Raw genomic sequence first — 24,556 nt, forward strand, 5'->3', positions numbered from 1 at the left:
CACAGTCTTCCGTTATTTATGGAAAGGAAATCCTTGTCCATAGTCAACCTTGAACCGGAGGGGTTAAATTAACTCTTACGTATCGCACTTTCACTAAAGAAATCACAAAGTCATAGGATCATTGAACCATTAAGGTTGAAAAAGACCTCTGAGATCATCTAGTTCAACCCTACCATGGGGTTACTAGCCCATCCCTACCATGCCCACTAACCACATTCCTCAGTGCCACACCTACGCGGTTCTTGAACACCTCCAAGGATGGTGACTCCACTCAGTGATCTCTCTGGACAGCCTGTGCCAATACCTCAGCACTACTGAGAAGAATTTTTCCCTAATATCCAACCTGAACCTCTCAGTGCAACTTGAGGCCATTCCCTCTCACCCTATCACTATTACCTGGGAGAAGAGGCTGACACTCCACACCACAACCTCCTTTCAGGGATTTGTAAAAATGATAAGCTGTGAATGTTTTATTTGTCCCATCACCTTTTCTGTCTTTGCAACACATTATTTTATTCATCTCTGTTAATAATTAATAATTATTAGTAGTACAAATGCTACCTCTGTCCCCATCTTTCTCTTTCCTATACAGAATACAGCCTTCAACCCTTCTAATCTAGAGGACACAGAGAGAAAGCAGTGGCTTTGGGACACGGAGTTGACACAGCCTGTGGCTGCCCTTTGTTGCTGGCTTACAGTCTGTCTCAGCTGGATAAGAGAAGGCTCTGGGGAGATCTGAGAGCAGACCTTCAGTATCCAAACAGGGGCTATAAAAAAGCAGGGGACAGACTCTTTATCAGGATCTGTTGTGACAGGACATAGGAAAATGGTTTCAAACTAAAAGGGGGGAGATTTAGACTAAATATAAGGAAGAAGTATATTAGAATAAGGTCTGATAAGGCACAGGTTGCCCAGATTGTTGGTGGATGCCCCATGCCTGAAGACACTCAAGGTCGGGCTGGATGGGGCTCTGAGCACCCTGACTGAGTTGTTGGTGTCCTTGTTCATTGCAGGGGTTTGGACTAGATGATCCTTAAGGGTCCCTTCCAACTCAAACAACTCTGTAATTCTATGATTCTGTTACACGATGCCACAGACTATTGGGTGGCTGAGGAAGTTGTCTCATTTCATGTAATCATTTTCTGGGAAAATATGTGAAAGAAAAAGTTAAGGACATGTACATTTAGAGGTTTGAGCAATAAAAAACCAAGAACATTAACCAGAGAGGCTTAGGTTTACTAGAAGCTAAGAATGCCTTAATGTAAGCAAAGTGGTTGGCACCCTACCAAAATTACTGTCCACAAAAACACGTTCTTCTGTTCTCTGCTAGGGAGAAGTCCTGCAGAAGGAATGGCGGGCACTGGACGACGCAGCAGAACACACTTGGAAAAGGCCTAAAGAAGTTTGTTCCCAGCTCGTGACTAGCCCGCTCCACAGGGCAGGGCGGCTAGGGACAGGGCAGAGCAGCTCCCGAGAGCCGCGGAGGGACGGCTTGCCGCGACGAAGGCTGCTCCACGCCGCCCTCCCCTCGGACAGCTGCCGTTGGTACCTCCGGACGGACCGCCGGTACCGCCGGCTGACCGCCCGCCCCGCCCCGCCCCGCCCCGCCCCGCCGCGTTCCCCATGGGGAGAGCCCGCCCTGCCGCCCGCACCCCGCGGCCAGCCGCGGCGGCAGCGCGGCGCGGAGCGGAGCCGCCCGCGGAGGATGATGGCGCCGGCGACCGGCCCCGCGATGGCGGGCCCGCTGGCCCTGCTGGACCCCACAGGTGAGCCCCGGCCCCCTCGGCGCCAGCTCGGGGATTCGGGGTTCTTGGGTTCGGGGCCCCGCGGCGAGCCTCGAGAGCAGCGGCTCTTCGCTGCCGTGTTGGCTGGAGGGGATGGAGGAGCGAAGGCGTGTCCGCCCGCGTCCCTCGGAGATGGGTACCGGGGTGGGCGGCGGGGCTGCAGCCGTGTGCTGAGGTATTTACTATACTAACTGCCTTCTTTCTTTTCGGCGGACCGCTGTAGTTAACAAATCGCGGTGCTGGTGCGTTAGCGTTGAGACGATATGGCTTTACTCTGTCTGAGGAGATGAGAAGGTGGGAGTGCTGAGGGGAATGGGGGACCGCAGCCGGCAGTGAGGTGCTGGGGGTACGCAGTCCTCGCTGTGCACACAGGGGTCCTCACCGCCAGCCACGGTAGAGCCTAAACTTAGAATTGTAGAACTTCTCCTTACACGTGGAAGAAGAACCATCTCAGTGTTGAAAAGGTGACGGGAAGAAGTGCCATAACATAACTTGACAAATATTTTCAGGTGAGCAGAGGAAATCTGCAGGCTGCCCTTAAACTAATGCTGAGATGCTCCTTCAATTATTTATTAGTTTGCTGCCAAAGCCATGAGGTCATATCAATACTGGTAGCACTGTTGCCACACAACAGAGTGTCAAAGCACAGTGAGTTTGGGTGTTTTGTTGGTTTTTTTTTTTAACGATAGACCTGTTTCTGTGTTTCTGAAGGAGTTGAATATATATCACACTGATGGATTGATTATTCCTCACAAATTAAAGATACAGACCTGGTACACGCTGCTATCTTGTGGCTTAGAATGAGCGCTGCTGCATCTGCCTTAATTAGTTCAGCACTCTGGACAAGTCAAGCATTTATCAGGGAAGGGACAGCAACTGCCAATTGTAGTTGGCAGTTCTAGTTGTAGTTGTAGTTGGCAAATCTAATCTAGGTGTGAGTATCCCTTTTAAGCATCTCAGTCCATCACATTTAGCTTTAGGAAGCGACGTAGGATTCATTTGCTGGCAAAAGCATTTTGGAAAATAGACAATGAAAGCCATAGCCAGGAGAGAGATTGCACTGATGTTAGCACTGCAGTAATTAAAAATTATTAATTTAGCTCCAAACTTCTTCCCTTAAATATCTGCTTGGCAGCACCAAAGCAGGGATGCAGAATTTGCATTACTGCTTTGATACTATACTTCTCTGTCTGTGGTGACTTTCTGCTTAAATGATCCTGTTATGTATGATCAATGCCACTCTGAAACACAAAATTGGAATTCGTTCATTAGGTAATGAAGAGATACCTTTTCTTTCTGCTACCAAACTTTCCTCACTTATCTTTTCTCATATTAGGACGCTAATACACGTTTGGCTGGAGCATTATTTCAAATAAGCATTTCCATTTAGATCACCCTAACTAGATCAAAGACGAATGTATGAAATTGCATGGTACCAATATCTAGAAAATGTGATTTTTGTCCCAGCAAATTGCTACATCCTGCAGTGTTTTTTTCCTTGCAAAAATTTTATAGACTTTATGATGTCTGGAGCTGGATTCTAAAAGGAATTGCGAAGTTAGTAAAATAGAGTTGTCTCAGTCTAAATTTAGACTTTTTTGAGTTAAATTGCAGATCACACGCAACTTTTCCAGAGTTGGGAGATACTGTTTCACTCTATTTTTCCCTTCCTTGGCCACTGCCCGCTTTCCATACCATGGACATGTTTCATCATAAATTCATTCATTCTCCTTTTAAACTCATACTTTTCTTCACTTAAATACAGAGCCTGCAGTTCATTAAAGGACCTAATGCTTTGCATTCTACCAGAAATCTAATCTATACCCTCCCCATAAAACCACTCATTTTGCATGATTGTCCAGCAAATTGAATTTATCCCCCTGGTCATTGTAAGCAGAGTATTGTAAATAATTTGGCTTTCTGCCACTGATGAACAAAGAAATTTTGCTGTATTTTGTTGCTATGTGACAAGCAAAGCTTGATCTTCAGTGAGCACTTCTTATTTCTGCTCCTGAGGATGAGATAATAACATGTGCACACTCTCTATTGACCAGCTCTCAAGCTACTGAGAATATGATGAGAAGATTTCTTTCCATGCACTTGATTTTTGGCACGCTAAGATATGAATTTGGTGTGTTAAGCAAAGTGGAGCGAGGCTCAGAGTAAGAGATCAAAGAAGTTTAAGGAGATAACTGTCAAAATTGTTTTGAGAGTCACTTCAGTGTTAAAAACTTGTAAGCCTTCATTAATTGTTTCCTGCACCACAAAACAACCACAGGGGAGAAAAATCAACTTAGAAATACTGACAGCAACTGTGCTTGTAAATGGCTTTTTTTTTTTTTTTACATGGTCAGCCTTTGGTTCAGTGCTTACCACAGAATTGCTGGGGAAGAATCAGGCTGTCTGTCTGTGCTATGAACAGTGCCGTGCCCTTGGGAACGGTCTGGCATTGCTTTTTGGCTGCACAGACCCACGGGAAAGTAATAAAAGCAGATCCAAAAGCTGCATGGCAACTGGTACAAACAGCAGTAAATAAAGATTTGAAAAATCTTGGGAGACAGCATGACTGAAATAGCAGGAGGGAAATAATAGTAAGAACTATTTGCAGCCCTTTCCATCTGAAGATACTGTGCTGCTTTACAAATATTACTTAGTCCTCACAATAAGCTGGTGAGGTATATACATATCATTTATACACATTTCGATAAAGGCACCAAATGGTTTTTTGATGTGTCTAAGAAAACCCAGACTACCAGCAGTTTATTAGAAGTTACTATCTACCCACCTAGTTTTACAGTTCCTTAAAAACAAGAGATTTCATGTGCCAGTATCTGTAGAAGGGGCCTCTCTACACACCTGTAAGTCACCTCTGCTAAGGGTGAAGTCTGTTGCTAGCTACAGGTAGTTGTGAGAGCTTCTAGTGTAGAATATAAAAAAGAAGGTAGGATTGGACATTTGCATCCGGTTTGAGATGTAGCTGGTAAAAAATAAAAGAATGTGAAGATTGAAGGGTATCACGTGCATAAATTGATTATGCTTTGTGGCAGCTGTAAATATCAAAGTTAAAATATAGTTCAGTCAGAAAAAAAAGACCTTATAAATAATGACATTCTTTTCTGCTTTATCTGACTAAGTCCAATTTGCTCCGGTTACAAATCAGAACATGCCTTTTCCTAAGATATTTTCCAGCAAACTTAATCTGGGCTATCAAACTCATGTCTTTCTTTTTTGCATATAATTATTGATATCATAGATACAATATAATCAAAACTTCACAAGGCAGTTCGGACATATACTTTACCTCCATGCAATCTGATTAGCTTTTGCCAGTACAGGTGTTACTTTGAAAATGCAGTAGCTTTGCTCCTTGGCGTGTCTCATGAAAGCTGACATTCAGTGTTTTCAGTAACACTTGGCTGAGAATCATCTGATCCAGTGACCTTGAGAAGGTTTGCATTCTTACATCCCTTTAGAGTACATCTACATAAAAACTGCAGTTTTGGAACAGTAGATATAAGCACACATACCCAAACCACCTTTAATCTAGCTGTCTTGACTACTGTAAAATCATAGAATCAAGGTAGCTCTGGTGGGAAAGTATCTTAGGAAGCTGCCAGTTCAATCTCCTAGTGAAGACAGGGTCAGTGGTGAGGTCAGACCAGGTTGCTCAGGGCTTTTTCTGGTTGGATTTTCAAAACTTCCAAGGATCTTGACAGTACAACCTCTTTGGGAGACCTGTTCCAGTGCTTGCCTGTCCTAATGTTATTTTTTTTCCTTATAACTCACCTGAAACACGTTTCAATTTATGTCCACTGACTTTTATCCTTCTGCAGTGTACCACTAGGAAAAGCCTGACTCTGTCCTCTTGATGACCACCTTGTAGGCATTGGAAGACTGCTACTGGCATTGCCAAAAGCCATCTCTTCTGCAGACCAAACAAGCCTTGTTCTGTCAGGTTCTTCTTACAAAGTGAGTACTCCAGTCCCCTCTAGCTTCTCAGGGCGCTCCTGCAGAACGTGTTGCAGCTAATTGATGCCTTTCCTGTCCTGGGGGTCTAAAATTGGATATAGTATTATGTGATCCAACAAATGCTGAACAAAGGGGCATAATTACCTATCTTATCTGCAGGTGATGCTCTTGTTAATGCAGCCTTCTGCTCACCTCTGCTTCCAAGGCACAGTACTGGCTGATGTTCAGTTCACTGTCTGCCAGGACCCCCCAGGTGTTTTTCAGCAGAGCTACTCCCCAGCCTAGCAGTCCTCAATAAGTCCTCATTGCAAGGCATAGCTTGCTCTGAACTTTATCTCTGCCTGTTAGATTCTCTAAGTTTTCTGCTGGCCCTTGAATGGCAACCCTGCCCTCCATAGTATTGACTAGTCCTGTAGTTTGTTGTCATCTGCCAGCTTGAAGAGCATGCACTCTTATCACTTTCTCCAGGGCATTAATGAATACAGTAAAAGGGACAGGTCCCCCAAACAGACCCCTCTGGTCTGTATATGTGTTACTGACCTCCAGTATACACTGTACATTAACCACTTTCTCTGAAGTCAATCATCCAGCCAGTTTTTTAAATGCTTTCTTGTCTACTTAACCAGACCATGATGTCTCAACTTGGTTTTGAGAACACTGTAGGATGCTGTGTTAAAATCTTTGCCATATTTGGCATGAATAACATTCACTGTTCCGCAATGACAGACTTTTTGTTGTGGTAGGCAATTGGGTTGGTCAGTTGTGACTGTTGCCAGTCTTCTTTTGCTTATGTGCCCAGAAATGTCTTCCAAAAGGACATGCTCCATAATATTTGGTTCCAGTCTCCTGGGAACGAAAATGAGGCTGATCAGGTCATAATTCAATGAATCACTGTTTTGGCCTTTTGAAGATAGGTAATGTATTTGCCTTTCTTCAGTTACTGAGAATTCTCTGGTGTCTGTGACTTTTCAAAGATGATAGAGAGCAGCAGGGATTAGTTCTCTTGGTATCCATAGATATTGTCTGTCTAGTGGACTTGAATGCGTGGATCTTCCTCAAGTAATCTCTAATTCAGTCTTTATCTACTGCAGGTGGTAATTCTTCTCCTTGAATCTTATCTCTGAAAGGGAGACCTTGTTGGTGAACGCAGGCATCAAGTACCTCAGCTTTCTGCAGTAGCTCTTTCAATTATCTAGTAGCTCTGAAAAGGCAGAATAGTTATGAAACTTCATTTCTTCTGGTCTGATTTTCATAGTTGTGGAGGGTTAGGCTGGGATAAGAATTCCCAATAACAATTGTTGGTCTCACCTTCAACCGTGCTGCAGTTTCCTTTTCCCTTTGAACTGATTTGGTGTGCTTAAGAAGGATCATTCACTGGGAAAGCTTTGTCAGAGAGTGTTCTACAAAGGCAGCACCCTTGATGTAAGACCTTCTTTCATCCTCATTTTTTGCTGTGCATCACTGTAGTTCCCTTGCACATTACTCATCTGTATGCATCACTGTATTATTACATGTATGATCTACATTTGAGATGATCCTAATCTCTTTAAAAATATTGATACTTCAATGTAAGTAATCACTGTCATGTACCCATAGCCTCCCCATACATAAGCAGAGGCTGAAGCAAAGGTACATAATACAGTGATGGTGGGAAAGCAAGTTTAAAGGTTCTGGAGTAAGCCTGCCTTCCAGCCCTTCTATTCCTCACATGCTCTGCAGTGTTTCGGTTGCTGCTGTCTGTGTAGTGACAGCGGAGTTTGCTGTATGATGGTGTGGTAAGTAACATTGATCGACTTTTTAAAGTTTTTCTGAGTCTGAATTCATATTTCTCTAAACATGTGTAGACAGAGCTGCTTAATTCCCATCTATTTTCCTTCTCTTTCTTTTATTTATGACCGTTGGTTTATGGTAAGTTTAGAAGTGTACGTTTATTTTATTTTTCTAAGTCCTTTTATATTTGTTTCCCTGCGTGTATTGTGTTTAGTTAGAAGGAATGAGAAGAACTATGTCTTGTCAAATAAGGAGGCCAGGTTCAAACCAGGTCCTGAATGCATTGGTCAGATTAAAGGCTGTCTGTTTGAGTGAGTGTGGGAAGAATCACATTTCAGTCTTCTACTAAAGAAGAATAGAGCCTTGCTCTGGTGCACTGAAGGAACCCATCATCACTACCAGCACAGTTCTCTGACTTATAACTTGATTTCTATTCTAGGGATAAGGAAGATCACTGAAGTCTTTCACACTAGCAGAGAATTCATCTCTGACAAAGAGTTCCCTGACTGACTGCTCAGGAGATGTCAAGAGGGTTGAATGGATTTGGAGAAGCCAGCCTCTTTTCCACATATACTTTTCTGTAGGTTAGAAAATGACTCATTGGACAGATATGTGAAACTTTATAAAAGTGGAGGAAAAAAAAAACAACAGGAAATCCTATGGGTTTTCTGCTGAAAAACATTTCTGCTGTGTAAATGGAATAGTCAACAGAAATTCCCTGTTATGGTAGTTGGGCTGGTTTGTGCAACAACTGTGCTACTGAAGTGGTAGCTTCCAGTGCATGCTTGGACAAGGCTTCATGAAGACTCAGCAGTCTCCAGATATATACATAATAAAGATACTTATTTTTTTACTTCTCTTTTCAACACAAACAACTTTTCTAGCTTTTCAGAAAGATGATCAGCATAGCCAAGCATTGAATTCGAAATCTATTGGGCCACACTATATTTTATGTGTCTCTTATTGTAGGCTGTACAGATACACAGTAGGTTGGACAGATGACTACGACAGTAATGTAAATATGAGTTACAACAAGCAACTAGTGTGGATATTGTCTGGGAATCTGAAACTAAGTACCCTAATCCATATGCTGAAGGAGGACTTTTTTTTTTCTTCTTTTCTTCCCTTTTTTCTGAGTCTTGAGGTTAACCAGTATACTTTCATTTGGTATGTAACGTTCTGCATTTCCATCCCATACTTAACACTCCTGGAGCTGCATGCCTGAGAACTGTATCCATTGAGATGGAACAGAGAACAGATTGCTACCTTAGTAATGTCAGAAAAACTTAAAAGTGTGAGCTGTAAGAGCTCAAAGGGCTTGACCTAATTGCAGCCTTTCATTATCTGAAGGGATCCTATAAACAGGAGGGGAGTCAACTCTTCGAAAGGGAAGATAACAGCAGGACAAGGGGAAATGGTTTTAAGTTGAGGGAGGGAAGATTTAGGTTGGATGTCAGGGGGAAGTTCTTTACAGAGAGAGTGGTGAGGTGCTGGAACAGGCTGCCCAGAGAGGTTGTGGATGCCCCATCCCTGGAGGTGTTCAAGGCCAGATTGGATGGGGCCCTGGGCAGCCTGGTGTAGCATTAAATGGGGAGGTTGGTGGCCTTGCATGTGGCAGGGGGGTTGAAGATTCATGATCCTTGAGGTCCCTTCCAACCCTGGCCATTCTGTGATTCTGTGAAGTCTAGTAGTCAAGTAAGAATAAATCACTTCAATATATTAAAAAATCTGGTAGATGTATTGAATCAATCACTTTACTTTGTGGGAAAGGTAGCTGACTTGTGGAGTTACACATGTGAAGTCTGCTTTTCAGTTCTGAGCTGATTTTGATGAAACAGAACTGGCTTTATTTAAACTCATACACCTAGTGAAGAATGGATTGATAATGAAGAATTTCCATGTCCTCTCAATGAACGCACTTAATTGAGCAGCTATTACTAGAAAAGGTAGTCCCATATGTCATTAGTTGACTAATTGCACCACAGATATACTTCAGAGGTATCGTTTGTTTTGCTCGCCTTAGTATTAATATGAACACAACATTCTTTTTTTTTTCTTTTTTTTTTGTGATAGTATGTAGAGCATATGCTAATCTTGTTTAAAATATAAATTTGTATATTCTGCCAAGATAGACTAACATTGGAACTTCACAAAGGTAAGCATTGTTCAAGGCTTGCAGGATTTGACTTATGGATGTGAACAACAACTTAATTATTACAGAAAATAAGGCATAATTATCATCACCTGACATTCAGTTCAGCTTAATAAAAGCTCATCTTGTACATGTGCCTAATGTGTGTGCATTAAGCTGTGTAGAGTTCCAGCTAACTCTGTATTTCTTCAGTCTCTCTGTTGTCTGCCAGCAGTTTGCATTAGTGGGAGAACAGCAGTGGGTTAACAACAGAAGAGTTTAACAAATGGAAATGGTTGATTGTTCTGTATTTGTTCCGCAATTTTGGAATTCAAAACTCTTTTCTTCCCCCTCCCCCCTTCCACTTTCTACAGGGCAATTTGCAAAAAGGAAGAAGACTTCACTTTGGTTCACAGTCTCTCTACTGGTGGTGTCCATTTTCATACTGACCATAGGTCTGGCAGCTACAACAAGAACAGAAAATGTTACTGTGGGAGGCTACTACCCAGGCATCATTGTGAGTAAAGAAACCTACTAGATAACTATATCAGCTGGATACAGGAAACTCTAACTCATAAAAAGAAAACAAAGGAAATAATTTGTGTTGCATTTCACAGAAAGAAGATGCTTATTTGTTTTGATCTAGTTCTAGTGTGTGATTATGCAGGGGAGTAAACACTGAATTGCCCTGAAGGGGAGGCTTTCAGGGGACACAGAGGGACCAAGTTTGCACCACACAGCAGTATGCTGAACTCCTTGGCCTGTGCTGAAGGCAGTGCCTGACTTCCCAATAATTTGTTACAAATGTGGGCATACAAGGGACTACATGACAGGCATTTTTACTACCCTGATGGTGCAAAGAGTCACTCTGTTCTTCTGCCCACACACCAAGAATTCTGCTAGGTCTAGTGGAGGGAAAATGCTATTGATGGCATATGGAATCTTCTCCCTAGAGTCTACCAGTGTTCTACATCTTCTTGTACAGTCCTGGTGTGTCCTCATGAACAAGTTGTCCTTCCAGATCCTTTGTTTTGTTTTTACTTTTGGAGCAGGGTGCTTAAACATATACCTGCACTGGAGATGAAGCTTATGCTGCATCTGTTTAACTTTGTAGTGCTCCTGTGTCTTCTGGGGAGGCCTTGCTGGTTCAACCCCTATGGCTTTTTCTAATCTCAGAAGTGATTGGTCATATCTAAAGGAGTGGAAAACTTTGGGAGATGAATAGTTTTTTTAGGTGAATGAACTGAATTTTAGAAAAAAAGAAAAACAAGGGCAGCAAAGTCTCTATGCCTGATTTGTTCTCCCCTAGACAGCAAGAGGAGGTAAAGGATGCAAAGAAAAAAAAGAAAAGAGGTAGGTACCAAAGAGGTACCGAATGAGGGGTGAGGGGTCTGGAGCACAGGCCTTGTGAGAAGCAGCTGAAGGAGCTGGGATTGTTCAATTTGGAGAGGAGGAGGCTCAGGAGTGACCTTACTGCTCTCTGTAACTACTGAACAGTGGCTGCAGTGAGCTTGGGGTCAGCCTCTTCTCTCGTGTAACCAGTGATAGGATGAGGAGGAATGGACTCAAGTTGCACCATGGGAGATTCATGTTGGATGTTAGGAAATACTACTTTCCTGAAAGAGTTGTTAGGTGCTGGAATAGGCTGCCCAGGGAGGTGGTGGAGTCACCGTCCCTGAAGGCGTTCAAGGAATGTTTAGATGTTGTTTTCAGGGATGTGCTCTAGTGAGAACTATTGGTGATAGGTGGATGGTTGGACCAGATGACCTTGTAGGTCTTTTCCAACCTTGGTGATTCTATGATTCTATGGATGTGTTGCAAGGTTCTTGTTCTCTGTGAAATGAAATTCCCAGAGAAGAGGGCATTTCATCTTTTAATACTGTGCATACATTTTGCATTGCCATTAATAACTTATGAGTTAGAACTGTTCCTCCTAAGCAAGTCCTCTTACATCTTAGTGTAATGTTGAGAATAGGTCTTTCAGAAAGATAATTTTGGGATAATGATCTGTAAGGAGTGGTGTTTTAAAAATAGAACAAAAAGTAGTTCCAATAATAAGACCTTAGAAGAATGACTCTTCCTTTCATTAAACTGAAATAGATATATTAATACTGATAAAAATCTTCTGTAAATTGAGTTAAAGTATTTTAGAAGGCCACATTTTCTGCATTTGTTCCCTTGAAAGGAATTTCTTTGGAAAGCTATGTTGAGTCAGTGTAAGAAGTCATAAACTCATGTGCTCAGAAAATTTTTTTTCAGCATTTAGTTTCTTTTAGAAAGAAAACAATGTCTGCTCACCCATAAAAATAAAATAATATAATATATTTTTAAATGTTAGCCATTAATATTCAAAAAAGCTAGGATATATCGGAATGTTTTGAAAACAAAGTCTTTTTCCCTTAATTTGAAAACAAATTACATTCCCTTAATTTGAAAACAAATTACATTTTCCCTTCAGAAAATTGTTGGTTTTCCTAAAATCTGGAATTCTTTTTGTGCACATGCTGTCTTACTGAACAAACTGAGAAAGAGTGGTGGTTAATTGGTATAAATATTTTGCAACCCTTGTACAATATCTGGCCAAGTCAGAGGAGCTCTGCTGTCCCTCCCCTGTTTTTTGAGATTGCTGACTCCAGTGCAGCACTGACAGATGGAATATGGAATATGGACAGATGGCTATGGAAGCTCAATAACCCTCAAAAGGTGTTCCTCTTCTCCATGGGCAGTAAAAGGAGCTTAGAAAACTGGCATAGCACTGATCCCAAACTTCTAAATAGCTAGAGCTTGGTAAGTGAATTCCACATTACCTATTTAATTGTTGGGCTCAGAGAAGTTTAGGAGATCAGACAGTGTCAATTTCAATTAAAAATAACATCTAGTTCTCATAGAATTTAACAGTAAGAAATTAACTTTCAGGCTGGAAGTTGGAGCTTCTTCAACCTTGCTTCCTTATAAATACTGTTTATACTTAAATGCTTCTTACCACTTATGTGTGACTATTGTTTGTATTTTTTTAATAATCTTTTTTATAATCTTTCAACCAGGAGATTGCAGAGTCCAAATATTTCTGTCATCATATTACTCTAATTTCCAGAGTTCCCAACCCAAGCAGCTTATTATCTTAACAGACAAGAAAAGCAGCAAATATAACACTAAACCAATCTCAGTAATTCTGTGGTCTTATGGTATGATCTCTATCTGTGGTTCTACGCCTTCTGATTAAACTGCTATTGTTCATTATTTACTGTTTTTTTGGTGTTTTTTTTTTTTCTGCATGTGGATAATATTGCTCCACTGTGTCCACTCTATAAGCCTTAAATGGGACTGCATGGGTTTCTCTTCTTCTGATGAAAAATTGGTGCTGGAACCAGCTGTCATTTTGATGTAGTTGTGTTAATTTACAAAGTTGCTGTCCCCTGAACGCAGTGTCCTTGTTCACAGTTCCAAGTCTCTCTCTTATTCAGCAGTCAGCTCAGACACGCTTCCACACTCTTTTAGTCTCTGCTTTTCATACTTGTGCCTCCCTTTCACATAAATCTTCCCAAAACACTCAATAGCAAATCCCTTTTCCTACATTTGCCTTTTGAGGAAGAATCGTGGGTTCCTGGTGTGATATTAAAGTGCTTACAGGAGATTTGCTTTCTGATGTGAGCAGTTGTGCATAAGAGCAAGGAGTTCATGGGCCTCATTCAAGCCCTTGGCTGGGATGCTTAGTCCTTAAAAACTTAATTGGGCTTGGAAAAGAGACTTTGAAGCTAGCACCAGGAAGGGGTTTAGACTCCTTAACAGAAAAGTCATGCTCCATCCATGGAGTGATTGTTTGTGAGCTAAGGGTATGGTTGAGAGCTTCTCCAAGCAGAGTAGAACCATCTGTAGCAAAGAATGGAGCCAGGAATGTGGAAGTGATGAGGTTGAGACTAAGGTGGTGGCAAAGAATCATAGTCAGGCAAAGCAGGAAGAGAGAAGCAGGAGAAAGCCCAATGGCACTAGCATTGTTGTGGCTGTTTCTAAATCTCTGGCCAGCTAGGTCTTGCCTGTGGAGCACACTTTTATTCAAATGAACATGAGCCTGATGGGAATCCTGATGCCAGAAAGCTGGAATGAAAGGCTGGTTTCCCCGTAGTCACTTTACCTCGTGTTGGACAAGAATGCAAGCAGTTTCCATCTCTCCAAACTTTCACAGGCCCCTAATAGTGAGCAGCATTTTCCTGCCGCCCTGGTTCTGAAGCAGCACTGACAAGAACAAATGCTGCTTTACTCTACCTTCCTTTCCTCCTCTCTCCTGTTATGGTTGTGACTGGTCCTTGTCTTTTTGGCATTTTAGCAGGGACTTTTTCTGTGTGATAGTGTTTAGTCATTAAAACCAAACAAACCCAATATAGGGTTATGAATTTGGGTCACTTGTGTGGCAGTAATGCACCTGTTTTTTGAGGAAAACTCTTTCCTGTTAACTTAAGCTCTACATTTTTCCAAGACAGTGATGTGTGGGCTAAATGTCAGTGTTCTTTCCTCCCACATCACTTAATTTTTGCTTTACAATCTGTAAAACAATATGTGATAATGGTGACAATAGGCAGGTTATAAAAGCATATATTTTCACAGACTTTCCTTTATTAGATTACAAGTTTTAATCTGAAATATTGAAGATTTGGATTTCTGGTCATTCCGTGTTGCATTATATGATTATCCAGTGATAATATTTACCTTTTCCCCTCACCCATCCCACATAGTGGTATGATTAACCTGCTCAGATTTCACTGTTGTGGTTTAGTATGTTGACCAAATAATCTGACCTCGTATGTTTCTGTTGGTTTTGTTCTTTACCTTAGCTTGGCTTTGGATCTTTCCTAGGGATTGTTGGCATCCACCTGGTAGAGAACAGAAGACAAATGGTAAGCAACATCACTTTTTGTTCTAATTTTTTGTATCACGATGTCTTAAAAACACAAAAAGCAGAGATTTTCAGTTGACTTAAAACTGCTCCAATATGCTCCAAAATATTAGTCATTTTTTTCACATTTTCTAAGAAGCAGCTGAGAAGTATGAAGTGACCATGATTCTATCTGTATCGAGCAAGGGATGATTTATGGGGTCACCATTTCTGACAATAAAAACCTATTTTTTTTTTTTTTTTAAACTAAATTAATTTCAGCTGATTTAGTGAGTTGACCCAGAGAATGGTTAGATGAGTGTGAGTTTGTCCAGGACTGTGCAGCAGAGAAAAGGATGGGGAGGGAGGCAAAATGGATGTGATGTGCCAGTTTGGGCATCAATGTGCCGGTGATCTGCTCTATCATAAGAGGCAATTTCATCCTACAGAAGTTTCAATCAACAATGATTTCCTAAAAATCTACATGTTGAAAGGAAGAATCTTGGTGTCAAGATTCCCTGAATAAATCAAACAGGATATGATGTTGCTTTGTGGTTTGTTTTATATTTAGCTTGTCTTGCTTTTATGCCCCTTGCTTTTATTTATGTGAGGAGGTCGGAAAAAGTCGTTGGGGCCATCTGGGTAAAGAAAGGTGTGTTGGACTGGGTTTGTAGAAAGTCTTAGAGTTTCCTTGCTCTCAGCAAAAAATAGCACCGTCTTGGTTGAATAAAATCATGTCCAACGTGTACTTTACAGTAGACTGATTACAGCTAAGCATTATGAACTACAATTCATTTAATAATGCAGAGCCTTCACAGGTATAAATCAAAAGAGTGATGTTAAGCTTAGAGGAAGAAATGATTGATGTACCTTACATTTTTTAACTGGTCTGTTGTGATCTCCTGTTTCCTTCTTAGTAATTCCCGTCTTGATTTCATTATTTGTAGGTAAACTTATTTCATAATATCAGAGTTGTTTTTTTTTTTTTGCATTTTTTTTGAAAGTTTAAGTGGTATACTTTCAAATACTGCTCTACTTTGCTTTTGTTTCTGCCTGGGCTTCCCAAATAAATGAGCCTGATAAAGTCATGAGGTTTGTCTGTATCTTTCTCTATTCCCCATTCAGTTTTTTGAACGTGTTAACCAATTTCAGGCAAATTCAGCAGGGAGGTGGAGACCCCAGAGATGTGCAGTTCAAGTTTCATGAAAATATGCGGGTGGGCAGAGAAAAGAAGTATAAATTAGTTACCCTCTGATGCTATGGTGTTGGCTCTCCACCCTGGAAAACTAAGGATTCCAAGTGGGATGTGACCTGTGAGACATGAATCTGCAACATTAATAATTAATTTTGCTGGTAACAAAACAGCTTATTTGTTTTTTTAAGAACTGTTTTCTCTATTTGTAAATTGGAGACAAGGATGAACTCCAAGGTTCCAAGTTGCAAGATAAAGAGAGAGGGTACATAACAATAGCACTGTCTTCCACAGCATTCATGCTACTTTACTAACAACCATAATATTTTAGGCTTATTTTATCTTTCATTTTTCCCCTGTCCTGCCTCTTAGTTCTCCAGTGCTTCTGTGTTTACCAGAAAATAAAATGGCGTATAAAAAGAAATAAGGTGGATGAGATCCTGCCAAAGCTTGTAAGACTCAATGCGTTGTATCGTTTGCACAAGGAGAGGGGATAAAACCAGTATTTTTGGTCCTGGAGCCTGTTTACATTTCCCAGCGTGGAACAAGGAAAACGGCTTTCTATTAATAACAGTTATGATCTGGCTGTTGAAACACTGCTTTGTTAGTGAACAGACCAAGAAAATAACTAGAAAGTTTAATTATGCTTGTTGTTCTGAGTATCATCCACAGTAGGCAAAGCCTTTAACACTATCCAGCTAAGGCTGAGTGGCTTGCTTTCACATGTTTCAGAAATGGGTTGGAAAGGGTTTACATCATACTACAACTGAGGGCAGCAATTATTCCCTGGAGTGTGGCTGAGTACATATAATTGAAAAGGTTTAGGGCAGCTTAAACAAATTTGCAGGCATCAATAATTTGTAAATACTTAGATAAGCATAGAAATGTAATAGAAAAAAATCATATTCTGGTAAATCAAATTTCTATTTATTGCATCACAACAAAAGAGGGCATGGAGGAAAAGGAATTGTTTACTCAGTTACTTCTTTTTTAACTGGAATTCCTTTGACACTTACTTCTGTATAAAACTTGAACTTAACCCAGTGTAGCTCTGACAGTTTTTTGGCCCCTGTAATGAATCAATACTTCATTCTTGCTGGTTTTTTTTTAGTTGAAAATTAAAGTGGGTTCAGTTACATTAGAAGAAAAAAAACACACCTGTTTCTAATTGATGTTTTCATAAATCCATTTCTAGTTTTTATCTTGAATTTGTATTTATTTGTGATCTACCCTCTGTAAGTCTAATTTTTTTCACAGTTGATGAAATGCTAAGTGCAGTATGAAATATGTAATGGTTAGCAGAGCTGGTCCAGCAAAAATCCAGCAGTCAATAAATGTAAACACAGAGTTTGAGAAAGAATGAAAGCACACTTAGGCAGAATAGACGATGGGTTGTTCTTAAAACACAACATTAATAATGCTGCACTTCTTTGACCTTGTTCTTGGCATTCCAGAGTCACAGTGGGACTTCAATGTGCTGACCAAGGTATAACCTTTAATTTAAAGGAACTGCTACTTGCAGAATCAGGCTCTGCCTCATTGACTAGCATGATTTCACTTGAGCTCTCAGCATTCGTGCTTGCCTCTGTTATGCAGAGCTTGGCACCAGTAGAATAAAATCTCCCTTTGACTGAGGATAAGATGCCTTTGCACTGATTCAGGATGTTTAGAACTAGCAAACAGCAGAAATTGAAGCATAATGTGTTGCTGTTCCCTTTTTCCTCCCCTGTCCCCTGGCAAAGCAGGCTATGGTTTAAAGAACAGAGCATAGCTTTATGGCGCCAAATTCCAAAGGCGAATAGTCCAGATGGATGTGTGCAAGATACTACAATACTTAAATCAAATGTAGCTGATTATGTGACATGAAGTATCCTTGCTTATTTGATTGCTTGCCTGCCATCTCCTCACAATACAGTACAATGTATTTCTGATTAGAAAACAAGATGCTAAAATTAGTTACAGAGGTAGGGAAGGGTTAGTGTTGGTAGGCACAAATTAGTAAAATGTATGTAAAAAACGATCAGTGAGGATACCTACTCTGCTCTGTTCAGACACACTGTGCTTCTTGTTTTTCTTGCCAATCGAGCATCCTGAAAGAAACTGGATTTAGTGCAGATTTTCGTGAGATGCTAATTGCTGACAGATTCCATACCACATATTAAGCTAATTGAAGCATCAAGATTACATGAAGAGAAATACCAGTAAAATTCTGTAGACTACACAAATACACGGAATAAGTCCTTGCTGTATTGCCAGAGGAAATGCAGATCATTTTCATTACTGAAGTAGTAAGTCTTACTGGAACTCATGCTGCCAAGAAGGTCTACAGCATTTCTCTTTTTTCAGTGATTGTAGTGATTTTTTTTTTGTGTGTGTGTGTGCTTATATTTCAGACTGTTCAGGGAAAAACACTTAATTTTGATGTAAAAATAATAACAACAGAATAAATTAGCAATCATCCTTATCTTGTTCAGCACCTTTAAAATGATGACAACTGTAAAGTCCTGTTACCATACTTTCAGTCATAAATGTGTGCTAGATGTTATGGTTTGATTTAACTGCACATTTTGTTACCAGACATGGAGATTTGTATACAGGTAAGCACTTCAGGTTGACAGTGACTCTTGTATGAGGTCAAGCATAGCTTGTATGAGCATATTAACTCTTTGAAAGGGTAGATAACATCAGGACAAGGGAAAATGGTTTTAAGTTGAGGGAGGGAAGATTTAGGTTGGATGTCAGGGGGAAGTTCTTTACAGAGAGAGTGGTGAGGTGCTGGAACAGGCTGCCCAGAGAGGTTGTGGATGCCCCGTCCCTGGAGGTGTTCAAGGCCAGATTGGATGGGGCCCTGGGCAGCCTGGTCTAGTGTTAAATGTGGAGGTTGGTGCAGTGGCAGGGGGGTTGGAGATTCATGATCCTTGAGGTCCCTTCCAACCATTCTGTGATTCTGTGATAGCTCTTTTTTAAATATCTGTATTTCTTTCATAATATAACAGTATCTTATTAGCTGATAAATTCAAGCAGCTTATTCCTTGAGAACTTCTTTCATAGAGCACCAACATCTTCCTGGTCTCTTATGTTTAGCTCCTGGACTGCTGTCATGAGATGTCCTTTAAAGGCATCTCCTTCTCTCCTTACACCTTGGAAGGAACCTTCAAAAGTGATTTAGACTAGACTATTGAGTTTTAGGAAGCTAAAGAGTCGTAAAAATAATCCCATGTTAAGTGATAGTTATATTTGTCTTCGGTAATCCTGAGATCACAGAAGGTATTGTACAGTAACTGCACAGTTTTAAAGCAGGGAAGTATGTATGTATGTAGACTGTCCAGTCTCCTTTTATCTATAAACATGGTGCAGTCTTCAATGTTAGCTCCCTTATTTGGCAGGAAACTGCTTTGTAGCCCCTTTTTAGTACTTTTGGAGAAGGATTTTGCATGTCGTCCATCCATGGTAGTTCTAGGAAATCCCCCGTATTCCTTGTCATGAAGGAAAATTCATATGTAGAAGTAGGGCAAATAACTGGAGATGTTGTGAAGACTCAGTTACTTCAGCTGAAAAGGAGGAGGACAAGTGTATGTCTGTGGGTATGAAAGCACCTTCTAAAGTAAAGGCGAGTGAAATTTAAAAAAGGAAACTATATAGGCAATAAAAATGTGGGTAGTAGGAAAGTTACTTATATTCTATTTTAGTTAGTATGTTATGAGATATTTTTATTATTACTAAGTATTTCAAAAATGAAGGACTGAGTTAAAATATGCTAGAATTTTTTATGCCATTCTTTGACCTTGTGCATTAAAAATGATTATTTCCAATATATAGTAAATACAAATATACAACTACAGCATAAACATCAAAGTCATATTTTATAACACCTCTTGTCTTCTCTAAGGTTTGAATGAGTCAGTATTATTTGAAGCGTTTACTCATTCTGAATGTTGAGTATGGGGCAGTATTTTCTGTATTTTTCCCCCATTTGCAGTGTTTTGGCAGAATAAGAGAATTTAAGTTCAAAGGTGCCTCTGGTTCAACTGGTTGCTTAAAGCAGGGGCAACTTCAAAGTTATTTCAGGTTTTGCTGGACTGAATATTTGCAGAGTTGTGGTTGACTGCTGCTCCCTGCCGTGGTGTCCTCAGTGAACTTGCTCAGGGTGCATCCTGGGCCCTTACTCAGGGCTTAAAGAAGATATTCAACAGCCCTGACACCAACAGGGCACCCTGAGGAACACAGGTCCCACCTGGATGCCCATCCACTGACCACTGCTCTGTGGTCTCAGCTGCTTTCCATTCATCTTCTATTCCACCCACACAATCTCTTTTTCTCCAATGCAGCTATAAAAATGTGACAAGACAGCAGTAGAACCCTTTTTAGATGCTGGGTAATTGATCTGAAATGCCTAAATACGCAGTGGCTGTTGGCAGTTCATCTTGTCTGCTAACCACATATTTCTGATAACAGGAACCACAAACTTGGGGAAAAAGACCAGGATGCTACACTGCCACTCCAGGCCAGTTACCACATACCAACAGATATTCCACCAATTGCATCTAGCTGCAGCATAGTATGGTAGTTATTTCCCTCTCATCTGACCCTAGGCCAGTCTGTTTGTTGTACCTGTCCCAGGTCTTACCCAGCTTTGATACCAAGTGACACAATATGGTGGTAGATCAGGCTCTAGATCAAAACTACCACGTTTACTGCTGTCTTTGGCAGAAGGAATTGCCAAATTTATTACAAAGGAGGAACATGGAGGAAGGAGATACTTTGATTTCCATTTGGAGAGCTCTCTTGGCAGCCATTATGGCTTCAGTTTGCTTCTGGAAGCTTTTATTGTACAGATACAGGTATGTACGTATACATGTATGTGTATTTGTATGTGTATGTGTGTATATATATAAATATATATATATACACTCACCAGCACAGTTTATTCTCAACACTGTAATTTTTTAGGGTTTGCACTGTTTTTTTGAGTCTGAGACTTAAGTTGCCAATTCAGTTTAAATTCTCCATCTTGTTAAATGGAAATTTTTAGGGATGTAGTCCTGTAAGATCTGTGCTTAGAAACAGTATGTAGAATTAAGGGCATAACAGGATAATGGTTTTTTTTTCTGTGCCAGTTTGTTTTCTCATGCTGTTTGTGTAATAAAAGCATTACAGTCACACAGCTGAGAACAGAAGTAAACTTTATGACCCATTAAATGTGTTTGTGGAACAATAGGGAAATTCATTACTTTCCCAAGCAAGCAAGTGATGGGGGATAAAAAGAGTTTTGGTAAGGAATCTCGGATAGAAAAATGTTCATGTGTGCATGGATAAGGTGAGATGAGATATGTCCTGAAAAAAAAGACAAACAGTTTCTGATTTGAAAAATTAAATAGATGAGTACCCCAGCTGGCCAGATACAATCTTCCAGGCACAACAGGCAGAACTTCAGTACATGAAAATTTATAATTTGATTGTAATCCATTTCTGATAAGCAGCATGCATGTCTTAGAAAACGGTGCAGTCACTATAACGTGAAAGTGGATTTATAAAAACAGATTTTGGTGTTAAGTACGTACTGCTAAACAGTGCCAGCTATAGTAGTCTTGATCCATGTCAGTTCATCACATTTCACCAGGGAGCACAAGGTCTTATGATATACAGCATGCTATTTATTTCTGTTTCATTGTTTTCGTACTGCTCTGAACAGCTGTCTCTGTTTAAGTGATGAAATGAACTTGTTCGTCTTTAATCAGTATCAATAATCAGGAGCATCCATCTAAGGAAGTATGTGATGGATTTCTATAATGTCAGCGCTGCTGATTGGTGAATCTACATTTGTTTCACTTTTATTCCTGTCTACTTTAATGTTATATTTGATTTTTGCTTCTTGTCTATGTATTTGATATTCCTAAATTTCTAACCCTTTTAAGCCATTCTTAAATTTTGCTGATGCTCAGATTCTTACAAGTCTGAAGTTCCTACTGGATTAAAGCTTGCTTAAGCTGGTTCCACATGTGTTTATGTTGTTTTCTGTATGATATTATTCTGTCATCATCAAATCCGAGGCATCCTCCTCTCTTTCCACATTACCCATCTTACTCCACTATCCCAGGCAAATGACTGAGGGAAAGTAGTGATGTGGAGAAGGGAAAATATAAGGCAGAGCAGCCACTATCAAGGGAATGGAAGAAGTATTGACAAGATAATGGTTTTGGCAGCATGTATACTTCCTCATCTAGGCTTCCTCTCTAGCCAATGGAAAAAAAGACATTCCTTCAGAAGGTGATTAATCCCATCCTGTAATAGTTTCTGGAAGTGCCTGGCCCTCTGTTGGCTGCAGAGGAGCAGAGATGAGTAGCTGAAATAAGTGGTTATAAGTAGCTGGAGTTAGGAATGATGAAATCCATCCCTTAAGGGAATTTTCTTAGCAGCTCCACCACATACAAACAACATTCTAGGTTTCACCCAGTAGTCAGTGTAAGAACTAGTGCTTCACCTTGCATGTGCAATGCAACATTCCTCTTCCAGAAATATATATTGAGACTTCACACCCTGTGTGAACAGTGATCTTTGTATGCTATGGGGGGAATAAAAGAGCACCAATAATAAAACAACCCCACTGAGATTAAAAATACTATTTTAGATTGCCTTCTGCTTTTTGTCTCAGAAAATGTGAAGCAAGTGCAGTTCTGCCTTTCATCTGACACTGATTTAAGAAGATCTTCTGGAGTCCAGTAGCTGGGCCTGTCCTGAGACTTCAGCAGATCTGAGAGATATTGCATCAGCAGTGATGATAATTTTAACTGAGCCAAGACAAGCATTTATTCATTATGAATGAATTATCTTGAATTTATTATGTGCTCTTTATTTACACATACATCAAAGACATTCTCTGACTGCAGTGTAACAGTGACTCCAGTTTTAAAGTCTAAGTGCGTGTAAATTGCTTGATGGAGGTTGATTTCATTCACTTGGTCATTCTAGCAAACATTTGCCCACAAAACAATTTGAAATAGTTTTCTGGCTGTTTTAGATCTGGTTTGTAGCTGACGTTAGATTCTGAGAGAACGAAAAATACATGAACAACTTTGTTTCATGTTTCATAATGGCTGATTGAATTCACACCATTCTTTCATATGGGAAAAATCAGCTTTACATTGTATAGCATCTTTTGCAGAAACTGTATCTTCAAATTAAAAGTTAACAGACAGGATACGTTACAGAAAGATTAGGGAAAAGTGGATTGGTGTAAATAATGGATTCATTCAAGAAGCACTTCTGGAGGGTGAAACCATGTGAGAGACCTAGACTGGGGAACTGAGTTAGCCATACAGGGAACTGGGCTTTTATTTAGACAATACAGTTTTAAGGCAAAATGTTTCCATTACTCTTTTCTAGATGACTGGAGTTGCAAAAGAGATAAAGAGCTCAATCTCAGAAACAGTGAGGGTAGCACAGCAACTGCTGGCTGCAGGGGAATATAGGAGAATGGGAGAGATTTGTGTGCACAGATGGCTGGGAAAGCCTTGTGAGAAAGCTTAACAGTGGTATTAAGGCGTTGGTTTGGTCTATGGGTTTTCACACCTTAAAAAGAAATGACAAGCAGAGAGAGCTGCTTGGGAATGGCTGATACACTTGTGGTGATTAAATTTTATCCCTGTTTGACAAAACAGTGGTGAAGATGCCATAAAAGAGGGCTCCACAATTTTGAAATAAAAACAATAATTTAAGATTAGTGGAGACAGGGAGACAGCAAGGAACATGCTGAGGGATGCAGAAGTAATAATAAATGGATGCTTCTCGAACAGAGGTGCCAGTATGTTAGACGGTGACAACTATTAAGTCAAAAGTGATGGAAAAAGCAGTTGCATAATAATAAAAAACTCATTTAGAAAGCATGTAGCTGAAGGAAACTGAACCAAAGCCAGCTAAACACCTAGTAAGTCAAAGTATGTAGGGATATTTGCTAGGAAGAAGTCACTGAGCACATACAGAGGTATCCATGAATATTGCAGCAGAGAATCCAGTGTCAGTAGTAGAGACAGACGTAAAACAGCAGTACTGCCTAGTGACTCAGGTAACTGTCCATAAATATGCATGGACCTAGAGAGGATGTGTGCACACACTTGGAAAGAACACTGTGTGGACACTTCCCTCAGGCCTCATGTACCGAGAGCAACATGTTCCCTGCTGATTGCCATCTCAATTTCCACATCATGCAGCATGGCACATCTCTCTTTCTCTTGTCTCTAAGGGCCCAGGTGCTGGTACTATGTGGTGTTGGGTTGTTCTGCTGTGCCCAGTACAGTGTCCCAGATCTTGGAGGGATGAGGGCTGGTGTGGCAGCCAGAACACATGGTCATGAAGTACATTGCTCCATGGAGCTGGACTGTATAAGCCATCTCCTGCTGTGGGACATAGCACATCCATTACACAATACTGAGCATGCTGTCAATATGATCAGATGCTAATTTCTCCCATCCCCATAACTGTTACAGCAAATGTCATAAGTTCCCAGTAACTCAAGGAGTTTGTTCACCTGACCAGTAAATAAACTTACCCTGTCCTCAGGATCTCTCTGTGCGATAGGAGGAGCTGCAATAAGCAGTCTTAGATGTCTGTGCTTCCTTCCTTCTGTGTTACTCAGCTGTGCTACACTGTGGACACTCCTGTAGTCCTTTGCCACTGGGACTTGAGTAATTAATGAATTATCTGCACAAGCTGAGCAACAATACAACTGGGGGAGATTAAGAAAAAGCAGTATGCATTAACTGTGCCTGCATAGGGCACAAATTAACTGTATTGAAGGAGTAGAAGTAGATGTCAAGAATTCTCCCTTTTACTATTCTGGCCTT

The 24,556-nt window shown here is 40.5% G+C and overlaps 1 protein-coding gene across 1 annotated transcript in view; it reads left to right on the plus strand.

Annotated features, from left to right (window-relative positions):
* Positions 1–1,705: 1,705 nt before the first annotated feature.
* The window catches only part of TMEM255B (transmembrane protein 255B), a gene marked incomplete at both ends in the record, with an annotated part of 67,449 nt that continues 44,598 nt past the window's right edge, over positions 1,706–24,556 (plus strand). Inside the window, 3 exons of the mRNA XM_079539333.1 lie at positions 1,706–1,766; positions 10,029–10,171; positions 14,484–14,546. Of these exons, the coding sequence (XP_079395459.1) occupies positions 1,706–1,766; positions 10,029–10,171; positions 14,484–14,546 (267 nt within the window). The remainder of the gene's footprint in view (positions 1,767–10,028; positions 10,172–14,483; positions 14,547–24,556) is intronic.

This window comes from Tetrao urogallus (assembly GCF_951394365.1).
Source record: "Tetrao urogallus genome assembly, chromosome: 1".
In the NCBI taxonomy this organism is placed as follows: domain Eukaryota; kingdom Metazoa; phylum Chordata; class Aves; order Galliformes; family Phasianidae; genus Tetrao; species Tetrao urogallus.